At 44.3% G+C, this 16236-nt stretch overlaps 1 protein-coding gene across 1 annotated transcript; it reads left to right on the forward strand.

Annotated features, from left to right (window-relative positions):
- Nucleotides 1-878: 878 nt before the first annotated feature.
- On the forward strand, nucleotides 879-15900 carry FKBP9 (FKBP prolyl isomerase 9; the record flags this gene model as incomplete). Its single annotated transcript, XM_079538210.1, has 10 exons — nucleotides 879-1132; nucleotides 3876-4021; nucleotides 4439-4628; nucleotides 5313-5458; nucleotides 6371-6560; nucleotides 8572-8717; nucleotides 10010-10196; nucleotides 12479-12624; nucleotides 14162-14325; nucleotides 15718-15900. The coding sequence occupies 10 exons, from the start codon at nucleotides 879-881 to the stop codon at nucleotides 15898-15900; spliced, it is 1752 nt and encodes a 583-aa protein (XP_079394336.1).
- Nucleotides 15901-16236: the final 336 nt, after the last annotated feature.

Raw genomic sequence — 16236 nt, forward strand, 5'->3', positions numbered from 1 at the left:
TGACAGTCCCTTCCAACCCAAGCCATTCTTTGATTCTAAGATTCTATTTCAGTAGCTTCCTCAAGTGCTGCATGCACATGAAAGCGATGCTGTGTCCTGTATCAGCGTCTCATCAGAGGTGTTGTTTAAATAACTGACATTCTTCTGTGCACCTCCATTCCAATCAGCTACCCCAGGGAGGGGGAGGCATTTCTTCTGACCAGGAAACTGCTGCCACAATGTTCATTCTTTTTTCAAAAGAACAGAAAAAAAAAAAAAAGTTATTTAACTTGTATGGACTAGGGCTGGGTGCTTAGATTTTCCACTGAGGCTGGTTAGGGTAACTGAGAAACCTAAGTTCTCTGTTATCACAGCTTGCAGGACCAGAGAGTAGGGAAAATGGATGCTCGGGTGCCACGAACGCCCACTTCTTTTGAGCCCTGGCATCCCACTCGGTGTTCGCGAGGTCATTTTTCTGTGCCGTCCGCACGGTTCAGCCGGCAGGGCGTTGCGAACACCTGTACCTTTACAAGTCAGAACACGCGGGCGGCGATTCCGAACCTGCACGGTTCCAGGTAACGCCGACCCCGCGGTTCGCCCCGGGGCCTCCGCGTCACGCCAGATCGCGGCGCCAGGCGAGTCCCGGCCGCGGTCCCCTCTCCTCGCCGCGACGCGGAGCGGCGGGGCGGGGCGGGCCGGACCCGCGCGGCGCCACGTCGCGCCGGGGGCACCGCGCCGCACCCCCCGTCCCCAAGGCGGGGGCCGCGCCCCGCCCCGGGTGGGAGCATTGTGGGGGAAAGGGGCCGGAGGCGCCGCATCCACGTTTGCAAGTTCTGCCGCCGCCGGAGGAGGAGCGGAGCGGGGCGGGCGCGGCCGGCAGCCTTCCCTCGCCTCCCTCCATGGCGGGGCCGGCGGCCGTGCCTCGGCGGGGAGCGGGCTGCGGCGCGCTGCTGCTGCTGCCGGCGATGCTGGTGAGCTGGGCGGCCTGCCAGGCGCCTCCGGTGCCCGCCGCGGAGCCGCCCTGGGACGGCGCCGACGTCCACGTCGAGCGGCGCTTCGTGCCCGAGCGCTGCCCGCGGGCCGTGCGGCGAGGAGACTTCGTGCGCTACCACTACCTCGGCTCCTTCCCCGACGGCACCCGGTTCGACTCCAGGTCGGCGCGCGGCTCCGGCGGCGGGATGGAGGCAGGGAGCCGTCTGGGGGGCGCGGGGAGGAGGTCGGGTGGGTGTCCGGCGTGGGGAAGGAAGGCTGGAGGGCTGCGGTGTGGTGAGGGGGCGTCGCTGCGGCCGTCGGGCCCCCTTTGGGGCGATCGGAACTCTCCGCTGCGTTCACACTGCTACCCCGGGGGCTCCGGGACCGTCAGGATGTCCTGGTGGGCAGCGGCGTCCCGTCACTGAGTCCAGGGATTTCCTGCCCGCTTCCGTCCGTTCCTTTCCTCTGTCTTGTTGAGGCTTAGCCCTACCAGAACGCAAAGCTTTCAGAGTCATCGCTAACAGCAACACAACAGCAGTGCTCGCTCTGAAACGTTTGTGTATATTATTCTTGAGTCAACGTGGACTGTCTCCAGCAAAACGCCTTCCTCCTGTTGTTTTGGGATCGGGAAACCTAAACAGTGGGATCAGGAGACCGAGAGGGACAGCAGCGCTGCTCGCTGCCTGCTTTCTTCTCTATAATCTCGCTATAATCTCGCTAATCTTCCCGTGCCCCAGGGAAATCGTCGTCCTGCAGAGTTTGGTCGTGGGGGTTTCCCAGTGCATTTCAGGATGGCTCTGCATGAGGGCGACGTGCTCCCCGCTCACTTGAAAATGCATGCCGTTGTGGGAAGCAGCCACGTGTTCGGAGATGCGTTCCTGCTGTACCCACAGACGTCCATCGGTCTTGTGCCAAGCTGTGCCTGCAGAGCTCTGCACCACGCTGTGCACCTGGGCCCCGCGGCTGAGCGTGTGCTTGTGGAGCACAGAAGTGTTGGCTGGACTTCATTCCGTGTTCATGGTGGTGTGGGTGTGAGTTGTGTGGGGTAGGACAGGGTTGTGGGTTGTCTGTCCCCTCGGGCCCTCTAAATGGCAGTGCTGATAGCCGGTGACAGTGGCAGTCTCACCAAAGTCCCTCAGGTGTCGAAATAAGGGAAGGTTTATTCGGATTCTTCTTCAGCTGTTGAAAATGGCCTTAAGCTTCCTGCTCTGTGCAGATGCTCCCAAGCTGTAATGCTGCTCCTCTTGCCAACACACTGCTCCCAGCTCTTCCAGTGACAGCTGTTTCACGTAACTAACTGATACACTTCTTTATTCATTCTTGTTTCCACAGCCACAAAGCAATCTGGGTTTTTAAGCTTGAATTTAGTTCTCTATGCATCTGCTGTTAGTGTGGTGAGTTCTGCTGAGAGAACCCGATATTGCTGAGCTGTAAAGGGTCTGCCAGGTCAGTTATGCAGAGCTGCACGCTCTACTCCCTGCTTTATTCAGCTCCTGCTCAGCACCAGTGGTTTCTTAATTGCAGGTTTATTTTTGGCAAGAATAATAAAAGAAAAACCCACAGAAAAACAATGAAAAACGTTTTGGTTTGAAGTTCATCCCAATCATCCTCAATGCCCCGCTTTATCGGGAGCTTATTTAAATACTTTCCGTCCTTGCGGGCCAGCGAGAATATCTGTGCAAGAGAAAGCAAGCGCTGCCTATAGAGGGCTCTCTGTTTTCAGGGAAGTGCTTGCCAGGAAGCAGAGAGCTCCCACGAAACATCCGAGGGGCTGCTGGGACCCGGGCCTGTTGAGGGAGCTCGGTGTGTTGTGTGAGTGACACTCGCATCCTCCAAGGAGGGTTTGACATCATTTCCCCCTCACCGTCACAGCGCTGGCTGCCCACCAGCACTGCAGCAGAACAGAGGCCTTTTTCTTCTCCACGTTCCTTCCTATCTGCAAAAAAAAAAAAAAAAAAAAAAAAAAAAAAAAAAAAAAAAGTCCTTTAAATTGTGAAAGGAGTTTGAAAAGGTGAAAGCAGTGGAAGCTTAGAAACAGGCATGAGGCTTTTGAAAACTTTCTGACACAGGTTTATACTTTCCTTTAAAGATGAATAGCGGCGGTAAGCTGGGTCCAGCAGAACAGGATGGTGTGGGGGCTTAGGGCAGCAGCAGGACTGACAGAGCTGGTGATGATGCTGTGCTGTGCTAACACTCTGCTTTCAGGACTGTGGGGAAGGCTTTCTTCAACATTTCAGAACAACTTCTTTCACCTGTTGAATGTTTCTTTTTGCAGTGGACGATCTCTTAATCAGATCAACTGATTTTCAATCTGGCTGACTTGCTGTTCAAGGCACAGCTGTAGTTTTTACTATTTATTCAAATCTGAGTGAAATGAGAGCTGGGTGTGTGGTGGAGAAAATAATCGATGGGCAGACCTCACAGTTAGGACTCAAAGGCCCCTTCTTCCCTTTTCTCTGCTCTAGCAGCCACCAAGCACGGCGTCTCACGTTGCAAAGCTTGTCAGTCTTGTGTGGTGTTTAATGTTGATTACCAGCGTTGACATGTTAAGATCCTGTTGTGAGAGCAGCCATCCTTTCACATCCTGCAGCAGCATTTAATTTTCTCTTTTGTCCTGAATTTTTCAGTGCTGCTCCTAGCACTGGTGTGTAAATTAATCGTTGGTAGGTGTGGGTTTTGAGTGCCTGCTGTGTCCGTGGCACAGCGTTAGGATGTGTGTCAGCTGGGTGGCGAGCAGCCAGCAGAGGAAAGGATGGGTTGGAGTTTCAGAAACACCTGGAATTGATTGTTCCTTTAGCAGCTGCCTCTCAATAAACTTGGGCTAACAGTCAAAGAGGGGACGAGGTACAGATAAGCTCTGAAAAACCAGCAGGAATGTCAGTAAAGGATCCACTAACCTTTTCTCCCTGCTTTTCCCTTTGCAGCTATGACAGGGGATCCACTTTTAATGTGTTTGTGGGAAAAGGGCAACTTATTGCTGGGATGGACAAGGCCCTGGTTGGCATGTGTGTCAACGAGCGGCGCTTCGTGAAAATTCCCCCCAAGCTCGCCTATGGAAGCGAAGGCGTGTGTAAGTACAGTGTGCTGAAGGGGGAGCTGGGACTGTGGAGGACTTTCAGGCTGTAGCCATGCTAGCTAGAGATAGCTGTTTACTTGCATTTGCTTTTTTTGTCAGATGCTTTTTTGTGTTTTGCCATTGTCAGTCTGCACCAGGTCTTGCCAGTGACAAAAGCAGCTTTGCTTGCAGACTCACAGGGTTAGGTCAAGGTCACTCGGACAGATGGATGTAGTTGATAGCAGTTCATGCTGTCAGATCCTCCTCCCCCGTGCAGCTGCAGAACTGTTAAGGAACAGAGGGATGCAAACCCACAGATGAAGAAGTTGTGCACCACGGATTGTTTAGGGAATGTGCAGATTGATTCACTTTACATTGCTGCCCTTTAGAAAACAGGAAATAAACTCCATTGTGTTGTTCTGCTTTTTGCAGCTGGTGTGATCCCCCCCAATGCCGTGCTCCATTTTGATGTGCTTCTGATAGATCTTTGGAATCCTGAAGATGAAGTGCAGGTTGAGACTTACTTCAAACCTGAGAAGTGCACTCGGAGGGTCCAGGTGTCCGACTTTGTACGATACCATTACAATGGGACCTTCTTAGATGGGACTCTCTTTGATTCCAGGTGTGCAGCTGGGCTGTGTGTGCTTGTGTATTTTAGCAGGTGTCTGAATTAGTCACGTGAAACCATCCTCTTCTCCCCCATTCTGTTGGTAGAGCAGTTAGTGCTATCTGACCAGAAACACAGGCAGTTTTCCCAAGAAATTAAAGCCAGCATCATGTAAAAATAATTTATTCAGGCACTATGGGACAGCAGTATTGACTGAGACCAATAAAACAAACAGGTGTAGAATTTCTGCACGGGTATTAACAGCCCGTGTCTGTATTACTGTCTGCTGCAGTCAGCACATAGCTTTATCACTAATACAGGATAGCTCTTTGTGTTACATACGAGCTTTATAAGTTAAGCAGGTGGAGATTTAAAAGAAATTGAGCTATTAACACTTTTTTATTGAGATTTTAAATGTGCAGCATGTGTCCTTCATTAAAGTCATGTGGAAAATGATGCTTTAATAACAGCTGCCATTCTATTTGTAAATAAGTTTTCAAAACCTCTGCTAGGTTTCTGAGATAGCTAAGTGTTCTGGAAAATGCTAGGCAGCGAGACGTTGGTCAATTGATGAGCAATGTTAATGCTAATAATGAGCAGCAAATGGTGACATATATCATGCTTAGTGGTTGGCTGCTGGGAATTAATGTTGTTCCTGAATTGTTTGTTGGCTTTTTTTTGGTTTGTTTATGTTTTTAGCCATAATCGGATGAGAACTTACGATACCTATGTGGGCATTGGATGGCTGATTGCTGGAATGGATCAGGGTCTCTTGGGGATGTGCGTCGGGGAGAAGCGCATTATCACAATTCCACCTTTCCTGGCATATGGAGAAGAAGGAGATGGTAAAGTTGTTCCTTATTATTATTATTATTTTTAATCTGAGCCATCTATATTCTAAAACAAAATCGAGCTTTGAGTATTTTAAATTCATGGTCAACATGACTATTAATTTCAGACAAAGGGAACAAAGTGATGGAAGGAGAGATAAAAATGTGTCACGTATGGGATGTAACTAATTATAAAATACAAGATTTTTTTTAACATGACCAGTATGTTGCTTAGTTAACATATTGTTGGTACAAATTGTAATCTTTATATACTGAAATCTAATTTCATTTAGAGAATATCACTTGTAGTTACTAATGGCTCCAAAAAGTCAGATGACTGCATAATTCTTCCAAAGGCTGCCACTGGGAGCAGAAAACAGAAATACACAGGCTGTGTTAGGAAATCTTCAAGATCTTGAGCTCACTGATTCTCAGACAAAGCAATCCACGTTATAATTTGTGCGTTGGTGAAGTGGTATTTTTTTACTGAGAGAGTCAGTTTATCCATCTTCAACTTCCATTGTGTAGTCTCCTGTTTTGGTGTTAACAGGAGAGGAAGAGCAGATGTACCACATCTGTATGTTGGTGGATATTTTAGGCACTTTATTCATAAAGTGTGTTGGAAATAGTGGTAGCTTAGAACATGGAACTCAGATGGACTTGGTGGCATACAGTGACTAAGGTGAGCATTACCAAAGAGCCTTGTTTTTGGTGAGGCAGTGCCATCACTATAGGAACAGAGGAAAATAACGGAATGGGAAATCAAGTGACAAACCCACACACAGAATGACTGACTAGAAGCAGATTATGCTGGTTTATTTTGGGAGGTGAAGTGCCTGATTTGGCAGTATTTTTCTTCATCAAGAACGCTTCAGCTCCCTGTAGAACACAGGCTCTGTCTTACCAGCTTTCTGCTGTCGTTCTCAGGTAAGGAGATCCCTGGCCAAGCTTCTCTTGTCTTTGACGTGGCTTTGCTAGATCTCCACAACCCTAAAGATGGTATTATTATTGAGAACCAGCTTGTGCCGGAGTCTTGTGAGCGAAGAACCCAAGCAGGAGACTTCATCCGATACCATTACAACGGCACGCTTTTGGATGGCACCTTGTTTGATTCCAGGTACCCAAACCCTTGAGCACCACACATTCCATTTCCAACTTGGTTTGTCTGTCTTGTCCATAATATGCTTACCAGTCCTTCCTTTTTGGAAATTTTGAATGGAGTTGGAGTCTTCTTGTATTAAAAAAGAACACCTAGCTCTTATCAAACTCAGAAGACAGAGGGCTATTTTGTATCTGGGCACTATCAGAGACGCCATCTAGGGGTTGCCATCCATCTGATAAAGCTCTACATGCTTCAGACATGTGTGCTTGAATAGTTTTTGCTCCACTGAGCTTATATGCCAAGTAGGTAACTCTACTAAAGAGAGAGAAAGTAAATATGATTCCTATTTTATTTTTTATGTCCTGAGAATTGTGGGTCAGTGATCTCGTGCCTAGTTGGAGGTTGAAACCTTCCTTATCTACTTGAAAGCTGTCTACGTTTTGAAGGCTGATGCCTTTCAAGACAAAATTCATCAACACAGTTACTTGATAAAGGAAGAAGGTTCACTGTCACTTCATATTAATAGTGCTCTGGGTACATCCACACCTTGTGCAGAATTATATGATGAATAATACCCTTGTAACTTACTGAGACATTATTTTTTTTTCTTTTAATGAGCAGTACATTGCTTTCCTTCTCCACCTTTCAGAGCACCTTACAAAAACTTGCAAGTTGAGAACTTCTAGGTTATCCACAGTGCATCTGGCCAGAATATCTCTCTTTTTTTTTTTTTTTTTATTTTCCAGAAGTAAATGGGTATTGCCTTTTCTGTAGTAATTAAACAATCGTTTAAAATAGCTGTAATATGTTTACTGGGGGTTTTGTCAATAATTAGTAATAAAAGCTTTGTAGGCAGCTGCCTGTATATCATTCCAAAGAGCTGATAATTGTTATAATCTTCACTGAAGTGTCATATCCTGGCTTCCTGCAGAATTTGCAAGAAAGGCCATGTCTAACAAGCCTAGGAAGAAATAGAGCAGCTATAGTTAGCAATAGTGTAGTATATATAATATAGTATATAATAGTATAGTTAGCAATATAGTATAGCAATAGTGAAAGGCTTGGAGTCGGCCAGGAAAAAAAAAAGTCACTAGTACAGGGAGCATTCCAAAAGCACAGCTAATGGCTGGGGTCAAGATCGCTAATAATCTTTTCATTCATTTCTTTCTCTGCAATATTCAGCTGCAGAAAGTACCTGGGAAGCTCAGCCAAGGCAGTCTGGACTTAGAACAGTTCAGCAAGCCCCCAAATTAACTAAGGTTGTATATTGGTCTCCTTCTGTCCCAGAGTTACCTTGTAAAGATGAATTAAAACCTTTCTGCCTTCCCTTCTTTGTATTGTGCCTCCATGTAACATGGCTCAAAGAAAGGCAGAAGACAGACACATCCTTCTGGTAAACAATCACTTGTTGTTGCAGGCTTGTTTCACTCTTAGCTTAGGTATTCAGAATCAGAAGCATATTCATAAACCAGTGCTTCAGCGATTGAAATAGTTAAGAAGGGAAGGATAGTGTCGATACTTTTTGTTGTCATGACTCATTTTAATGCTGTGCATCCCAGGAGAACTTATTTATTCTGCCTCCTGCCTGTAGCAGTTCAGCAGCATAGCTGTGGTTGCAAACTGAGACAAAATGCACCTGAAATATATCTTGCTAAGCACTGACGAGAACAGGGTTAGAGCATGGGAAAATTTAAAGGAGAAAACTGATTTTTTTTTTTTTTTCCAGCAATTTGAACTCAACAAACATCATTTGTAATAAAGTACAGACAAAGGTGAGATGTTTTTCAGCATATAGTAGGGATGCATTTGCAACCAAGCCAGGGTCCCAGTGGTGGCTATTGAATGGCACGTATGCATCACTGACTTGTGAAACTTGGTGGCCTACATTCATGGTGATTGCACTGTGTCTCTGTGGTGATGGTTAATGACCACGTGTTTGACCTGACTGGTTTAAGAATTGTGTTGCAAGATTCTGTACTCTCTTGAGCACCTGCCAGTGCTAAAAAAGCAAATAACTTTTCCACAGCTACTCAAGAAATCGAACATATGACACCTATGTGGGGAAGGGCTATGTGATTGCTGGGATGGATGAAGGTTTGCTAGGTGTATGCACTGGTGAAAGGAGAAGAATAATAATCCCTCCTCACCTTGGATATGGAGAAGAAGGAAGAGGTAAGATTGACTTTTCATTCAAGACTTCCATAATTAATGATGTTTCCTTTGCTGTTCAGTGCAGTTGTTTGTAGTTAAGCTATATGAAGTATTTTTTTTTTTCCAACTTTCTGGCATACAAAAGGCTTATAAATTAATCTGTTAATTTTGTGGGCATGCAACTGACAGGATAACACCCAGAACGTGCAAAATTATTTTAATTACCCAATAGGCAGGACAATAGGAATGCAGGACAATCTCTCATGTAATTGGTGACCTGGAATCATTTGGATAATTAAATGTTTCAGGCAGATTGGTACTTGGTGACCTGAAATCATTTGGATAATCAGTGTTTCAGACAGACTGGTACTTGGGTGCCAGGAACTCTGCAGCACTGCAGAGTCAGATTCCTTCCTGTGTGTCTTAACAAGTGCTGTGTGCTGAAGGAATTAACTGTGTTAAGTTTTCTTCCCCATTCCTTTCACAGCCACAGGTTTTGTGGACTCCTAAGCCGCCTCTGTAAACGGATGCATGTAACAGCAAAGTATCTGTGTATGTATAACATACAATTAAAATTCCTTTGGGAGGATTTACTGGTACTGAAAGGATTGCTGTGAGAGGTTGAATATGATAATCCTTCTAGCCAATCACAGTTCTGTGGCTGGTATTTTAAAAGCTACCTCCGGGGTTGATATTTGGAAAAAAACTGAGTTAGAAGAGAAGCCTGTGTTCTGTGAATACAAATTCTGGGCTCTTGATTTGGGAATGAGGTTCCTTACCAACAAAACTCATTGCTGGCTCTGGATGTGCCGGGCACTGCTGGTAATGCAATTATCATTATTCTGCATAGGGGAGAAGAAGTTGCTTGCTATCAGCACATATTAGGAAAATGTAACCTTTAAGACACAATGGCATTCCTTGAAGCATGAGAAATCCTAGGAGAATTCTGATGATCGATAATGAGTTGATGTGTGAAACAAATAGCAGTTTCATTTAGGGGGGTCAGAGGAAAATACATGCTTCGTTTCTGAGTGGTTTTCCAATTCGGAATAATGAATATTTTTTCCTTCATCATGGAACTGAGTGCAAACTCAGTGCTTTTCTACTGGTTCCCTTTCCTACATTGGATGAAACTTGCATCTGTTGCTTGTAGAGGAGCTGTAATCCTTTAATTCTGAACAAGAAGAGCAAAGTGACTCAGTAGTGGACGTAGAGGGAATTATTATTTCTACTGGGTACAGAACCTGGTCATCATATGACTTTTTGGGTACCATTTCTATTCCTACTACTTGCCTAATTTGCTTCTTATCTAGGAAAGATTCCTGGATCTGCGGTGCTGGTCTTTGACATTCATGTGGCTGACTTCCACAACCCCTCTGATTCAGTCAGCATTACTGTTAACTACAAACCTTCCAACTGCAGCCTCCTGAGTAAGAAGGGAGATTACCTGAAGTATCACTACAATGCTTCACTCCTGGATGGCACTCTGCTGGTCTCGACGTAAGTATGTTACCCATTAAAGAAACTGGCTCTGGCAGCAGTGAAGGCAGAGTGAATATCACAGAATCACAGAATGGCCAGGGTTGGAAGGGACCTCAAGGATCACGAATCTCCAACCCCCTGCCACGTGCAGGGCCACCAACTTCCCCATTTAATACCAGCCCAGGCTGCCCAGGGCCCCATCCAACCTGGCCTTGAATACTTGCAGGGACGGGGCATCCACAGCCTCTCTGGGCAGCTGTTCCAGCACCTCACCACTCTCTGTAAAGAATTTCCCCCTGATATCCAACCTAAATCTTTCCTCCCTCAACTTAAAACCATTTCCCCTTGTCCTGCAGTTATCTATTCTTTTAAAGAGTTGATTCCCCTCCCCCCTGTAGGCTCCCTTTAGGTATTGAAAGGCTGCAATGAGGTCACCCCACAGCCTTCTTCTCTCCATGCTGAACAAGCCCAGCTCCCTCAGCCTGTCCTCATAGGGGAGGTGCTCCATTCCCCTGATCATCTTCGTGGCTCTCCTCTGGACCCTCGTCTGGAATAGCCTGAGAAGCTATTACACAGTTTGTATTTTTATGTCTGCCTGCCTAAGAAGTATTGGAGAAGGAAGGCAGTCTATCACAGTGAGAGAACCAGGAAGAAAGAGGGCGTAGGAATGTGCTGGAAAGAACATAAACACTACAGGCAGAGTGATGAAACAAGTTGGCTGCATGACAGATGGCAAATTCAGGAATCTGGGCCCGTTGTACCGCAGTGGCACAGGGCTACGTGTGTGAACAAACCAGTTTCCTGGTAGAGTTTGCACTCTGTTGGTTCAGTGCTCCTGAGAGAGATCTTGTAGAGGCACTCGGTGCGATCCTGTTAAAGCTAGCTTCAGGGTGTTGTACAGTAAGTAGTCATCATCGTATCTGTACCACAGATGGGTGCTGGTTTTCCTTAGTGCAACTGTACTGTTGCAATAAGTGGCGGCGTGGAGAAATTACCATCAGGTCATTGCTGTGATTATAGTGTTTCTCTTCCTGTTGACAGTAGGTTTATGAGGGTAGCAGAGTGCTCCAGTCTCTCATATACAACTAAAGTAAGCTCACAACACTGTTTAGCTGCAGCTTCAATACTTTTGCTAGCTTGTTTCTGTTGTTTTTTGGATAGCATTAGTCATCTAAATAATATTTTATTTTTGGCAGGGAAGTTGGAAAAAGCTATTTTTAAACAGGTTATAATTATTATAGGAAGCCAGTGCATAGTTTTCACAGTTCACACAATAGCTTGCAGAGCTGAAAAGCTGACTTACGTTGAAGCACGTGATATTATGCTGTGGTCAGGTATGTATGGAAGTAACACCATGCATACAAAACACCTTTTATGTGGTAGAAATGCACAATTCTCATTTTGTGGCAGGAGCCAAGTGAGACTGTCTTATTCAAAGCAGTTCACAGGGCATCAAAGATCGTGAATCTCACAATTCTAAATGTAAGATGGGCCTGTAATCCATTGAATTCTTTTCTTTGCAAATAACGCTCTGTTGTAAAAAAACAAAAAACAAAATGTGTCCTGCAATGGTAAAGTCAAGCCAAACAGCCAAGGACAGAGACTGACAGAAGAAAGGATCCTGCTGATGTGGTGCATACTGTGTAAGAAGTCTTGACACAGGACACTCTTATTTTTAGAGTTACAACATATGCTTATCTCTTATCTCTTGGTCATTTCTAATTTCAGGAATAAACTAGAGCAACAAAGCATAATTCAAAAAGTGATAATGTTAAATAGCAGTAGTACTCTTACGCTTTCCAGCTGCCTTGATAATTCACTTGTTATGGTGAGTGATTAATATTAATGTAATGGCTGGTGCATGTGAATGTATCCCAGTCCTCATAGGCTTGTAGTTCTGGGACAAATTTACATCTGGAGTTTTTAGATGTGCTAAAAAAGCCAACGTTGTTAGTTGAAAATATTTGAGAGGCAGAACATCTTGCTTAGAAATAAACTACTTTGGGGGTTTAATTGGCAGGATGAATCATTCTAATGGGATTTCTTTCACGAAACCTAGAATTTTAATACCAGATGGCTTCTCAACTGGGACACTTCTGTTTGATGTTGCCTTGAGAAGAACTTCAGGTAACTGCTTGGTAGAACAGAGCATTGGGCATGAAATTAATTCTTGCCAAAGAGAAAACACTAATTAGAAACTGCTGCTTACGTGGTAGTTCTGAATAATAGGAATTCTCTACAGTATGTTGATTTATTTATTTTTTAATTTTGTGGTTCTTTTCCTGCTCCCCTTGCTCCAGACACAGTCTTGGCAAGACCTACAACATAGTTCTGGGATCCGGGCAGGTGGTGATAGGGATGGACATGGGCCTGCAGGATATGTGTGTCGGAGAGCGACGGACGGTGGTTATACCACCTCATCTTGGTTATGGAGAAGATGGAGTGGGTAAGTGAGTGAGACCTATTGCATGGCCATGACCTATTGCACGGCCACTTAGGACCTCTGGAGCATGTCTGCAGGTTTTGTTACTTGCTAAGTGTTAGGATATAAAGGGAGTCTCTCTTAGCTGCTTGAACATGATTTCTTAGAGTTTGTTTTCATTGCATTATTTTAGGCACTGCCCCCATTCCCTGTTGAAAGGAATGTACTGCCTGTGTTGCATTTAAGTCATGTTATTGCTGTGGCCAGTGCAGAGAGTATCCCAGTACAAAGGTTAACACGTGCTCCAGTCATGTTGCTTTGTCAAAATGGAAAGCTCCAGGCACTCTGGTGTTGCAGAGGGATGTAAACACAGTTCTCACTGATAGGGAATGGGTGCTCACTGTGCTGTAAAGACAACTGAATTTAGCACTTGTGTGTTAGAAAATTCAAAGAAAAGTCAAAATTCAGAAACCACGTAATCTGAGTGTAAAATGTGCAGCAGTTTACAACCACAACTGTTGAAACCCCAGCAAGAAAACAAGGCACCTTGGAAAATCCATGTTTTAGAGCACTGAGGCTTATCAGTTTTTTAATGACAAGGACAATAGAAAGAACAATATTATCTATAAATATAGAAATGATAAGAACTTTGATAGTTAAAGAACTGAGGGAAAGGAATCTTATCAGGAGATTCCCAAGAGCAAAAAGCTCTGGTTTAATGTGGAAACAGTTGTGTAAGTAGCTATGCTCCTTGAATGTCTCCAGAACAGTTTGTATTTTATAAAAACTGCCAGGCATCAAATGTCAGGCTTAATGGAGAATTAATTTGTGATAAGTGATAAAAAGGCTTTTATACTTGGACCTGGTTTCCATAAGAATTATGAAGAAATATGAATATTAGAAATACATGACATTTTATACTATTCCATAAGACTTTTATATAATACATTGAAAAATAACTTATACAATGGAAAAAAAAACGCTGCTATTTATATTTAATTTAATATTATATTTAAAAACCCCTTATGAATATACTAGTGGTAGGTATTTGGCATCACACTAACTGTATTTGATATCCATGGTTTGAAACACTACATGATGGTCAGTGTTTTGATTTATGCCCACAAATCTGAAGAGCTTCTTGTTGCTGCTGAATAAAAGTTAGGGATGACCTCTATTTTACTTTTTCAAGGATAAATTAAGCTCCTTTTGTAGTTTAATTGAGGCAGTATAGCTAGCTGGTACAACATGTGTATGTATTTGTGTCACCGACACTTTGACACACTGTATATTGTGTAGATAAATTAATTCCCACAATTTTTACTTTCTAATTTAAAAAAAAAGGTGGATGCAGTTTTATTCTGATTTCTTCCTTTATGTTACATTCACCTCTGCTGAAGGGAGCAGGAAGGTTTGGTGGGCTTGGAATCCCAGGGCTTGGGGATCCCAATAGAAAAGAACCCATTGGAGATGGAAGAGAAATATAATTCTGTATTAAAAGCAAATGTCCTGACTTACTCTGAAGAGTATAAATACCTCTCTTTGCCTTTCGTTGGGACAGAAGGAGAAGTGCCTGGCAGTGCTGTGTTAGTTTTTGACATTGAACTGCTGGAGCTGGTGTCTGGCTTGCCTGAAGGATACATGTTTGTATGGAACGGTGAAGTCTCTCCCAATCTTTTTGAAGAAATAGACCAGAATCACGACGGAGAGGTTCTTTTGGAAGAGGTAAGCTAAGGCAGTGAAAATCCTTCCTATGGTTTTTTTCCTGATGCCATCACCAAGGTGCTCAGATATCAGAGAATGGGCTCTTTGCATCATTTTGCTTGTCTTTTTTTTGTACCTCGGGTGTTTTCAAGTTAACAGGAAGCCAGTGTGTCTGTTTAAATACAGTTATTTAGCTCTAAAGAGGGAAGTGAGGGGATAAAAAACAAACAGGAATGGCCATACTTCTTAAGATTCTGTTCTACTGTTGTCTCCTGCGGTCAACATCAGATCTGTAGGGAAAGGGCATAAAAGGCAAGGCTAGTATTCAATGATCCTTCACTATATCAACCTTGACAGTGTCTGCTCACTGAAGGTTTTTGGTGAAATCTTGAGACAAAGATGAGCTTACAGTAGTGCATGTAGGAACTGTCCAATGCTTCTGGAACTTCCCTGGGTGAATGGTGTGCTGTGCAATGAACGAGTCCTTCCCCTCACTTGCTCTTCAAATCTGCGGTGTGAGAATGCCACTGAGTGGCAAGTCCCTTCTCTTTGCCGTGCCACTTCTGATCCTATAAATCTCTGCGAGGTGTTCTTCTGTGTTTTCTCGTCACTGAGGAATTTCATTTGTTTTGAATTCTCTAGTCTTCCCTATCATGTCCTCCTGGTCGCCTGGCAAGGAGGGAGGGAGGAGCAAAGGAGACCAGAGGGCGCTTAGTCCAAAAAGTGTCAATGAATGGCAAAAGAAGTTCTTGCAACTGAAGCTTATTTAGCAAGTAGTGCCATAGAGATCAGTGATCAGCAAAGCTGACTGCGGGCTTTCTGTTCGTGGCAAGCCAGCAGTATGACTTCTGCCAGATGTCTACCTTCAATAACATCATCACATGTGTCAGGAAAGAATTTTTAGGGAAAACTAACCTTGTAACCTGGCAACCTTTTCATCACTCTTCCCTTCAACAAAATTATGGGAATTGAATGCAAGGCATAATGCCTGAAGCTACTTTAACAAAATGCATGGTATCCTGATATTTCAGCTCTCATTTGTGTTTCATTCTTTCGATCTTTTAAGCTGCAGGTGGAGGCTTCTTTTACGAGACAAACTTCTTGTGTCAGCATGCAGAATTAGACACCCTCTCTCTGTACAGAACTGCTCCTAAGTCACTTTTTGTTCACCTCATCTTTCCTACACCCAGAAAAAACAAACCTGGAACAAAACACTCAAAATGATGAGAAATAGCTTTTTTTTTTTCTGAATCCAGAGATGGCTGGAATTAGTTGAGGAAATTCCCCTCGAGCTCCACGTAGTGCAATTTAATCTCATCTGTCTCTCCTAATTAGTCTAATTTAAGTTGTAAGATTTATCTCATCAGTTCAGTGTCTGTTCTAAATGAGCTGTTTTCTCCTCCGTTCCCACAGTTTTCGGAGTACATTCAAGCTCAGGTTGATTCTGGCAAAGGAAAACTAGCTCCTGGTTTTGATTTTGAGAAGATTGTCAAAAATATGTTCACCAATCAGGACCGGGATGGAAATGGTAAAGTTACTGCGGAAGAATTCAAGCTGAAGGACCAAGAGGCCAAAGAGGGACACGATGAACTGTAAAGCTAAGAGGAGTGAAGGGTACTGGGCTGGCCTACTCTTAGGACGTGTGTACTGGGAGGGGTTTAAGCAAGTTTGTTTCTGTAAGGTTAGTGCTCAGCCTGTGTGTGCCCACGCGTGTGTGCTGGGCAGACTGGTGAAACAGGAGGAGATTTTTCAGTTGGAACTGTTAGGTGTATGTAAAAATAAAAAGCAGTCTTACGTGCCTTAAGAGAGGATGTGTAACCTGATAGAGTGTACTGCCAAACGTGGCGTCGTGAAGCATGCGGTCTGTGGATCAATACAAAGTGACTTGGATGTGTGGAGGGGAGACACTTACAGAGTGCCTTCAAAAGAACT

Source organism: Tetrao urogallus (assembly GCF_951394365.1).
Source record: "Tetrao urogallus genome assembly, chromosome: 7".
NCBI classification, from domain to species: Eukaryota; Metazoa; Chordata; class Aves; order Galliformes; family Phasianidae; genus Tetrao; species Tetrao urogallus.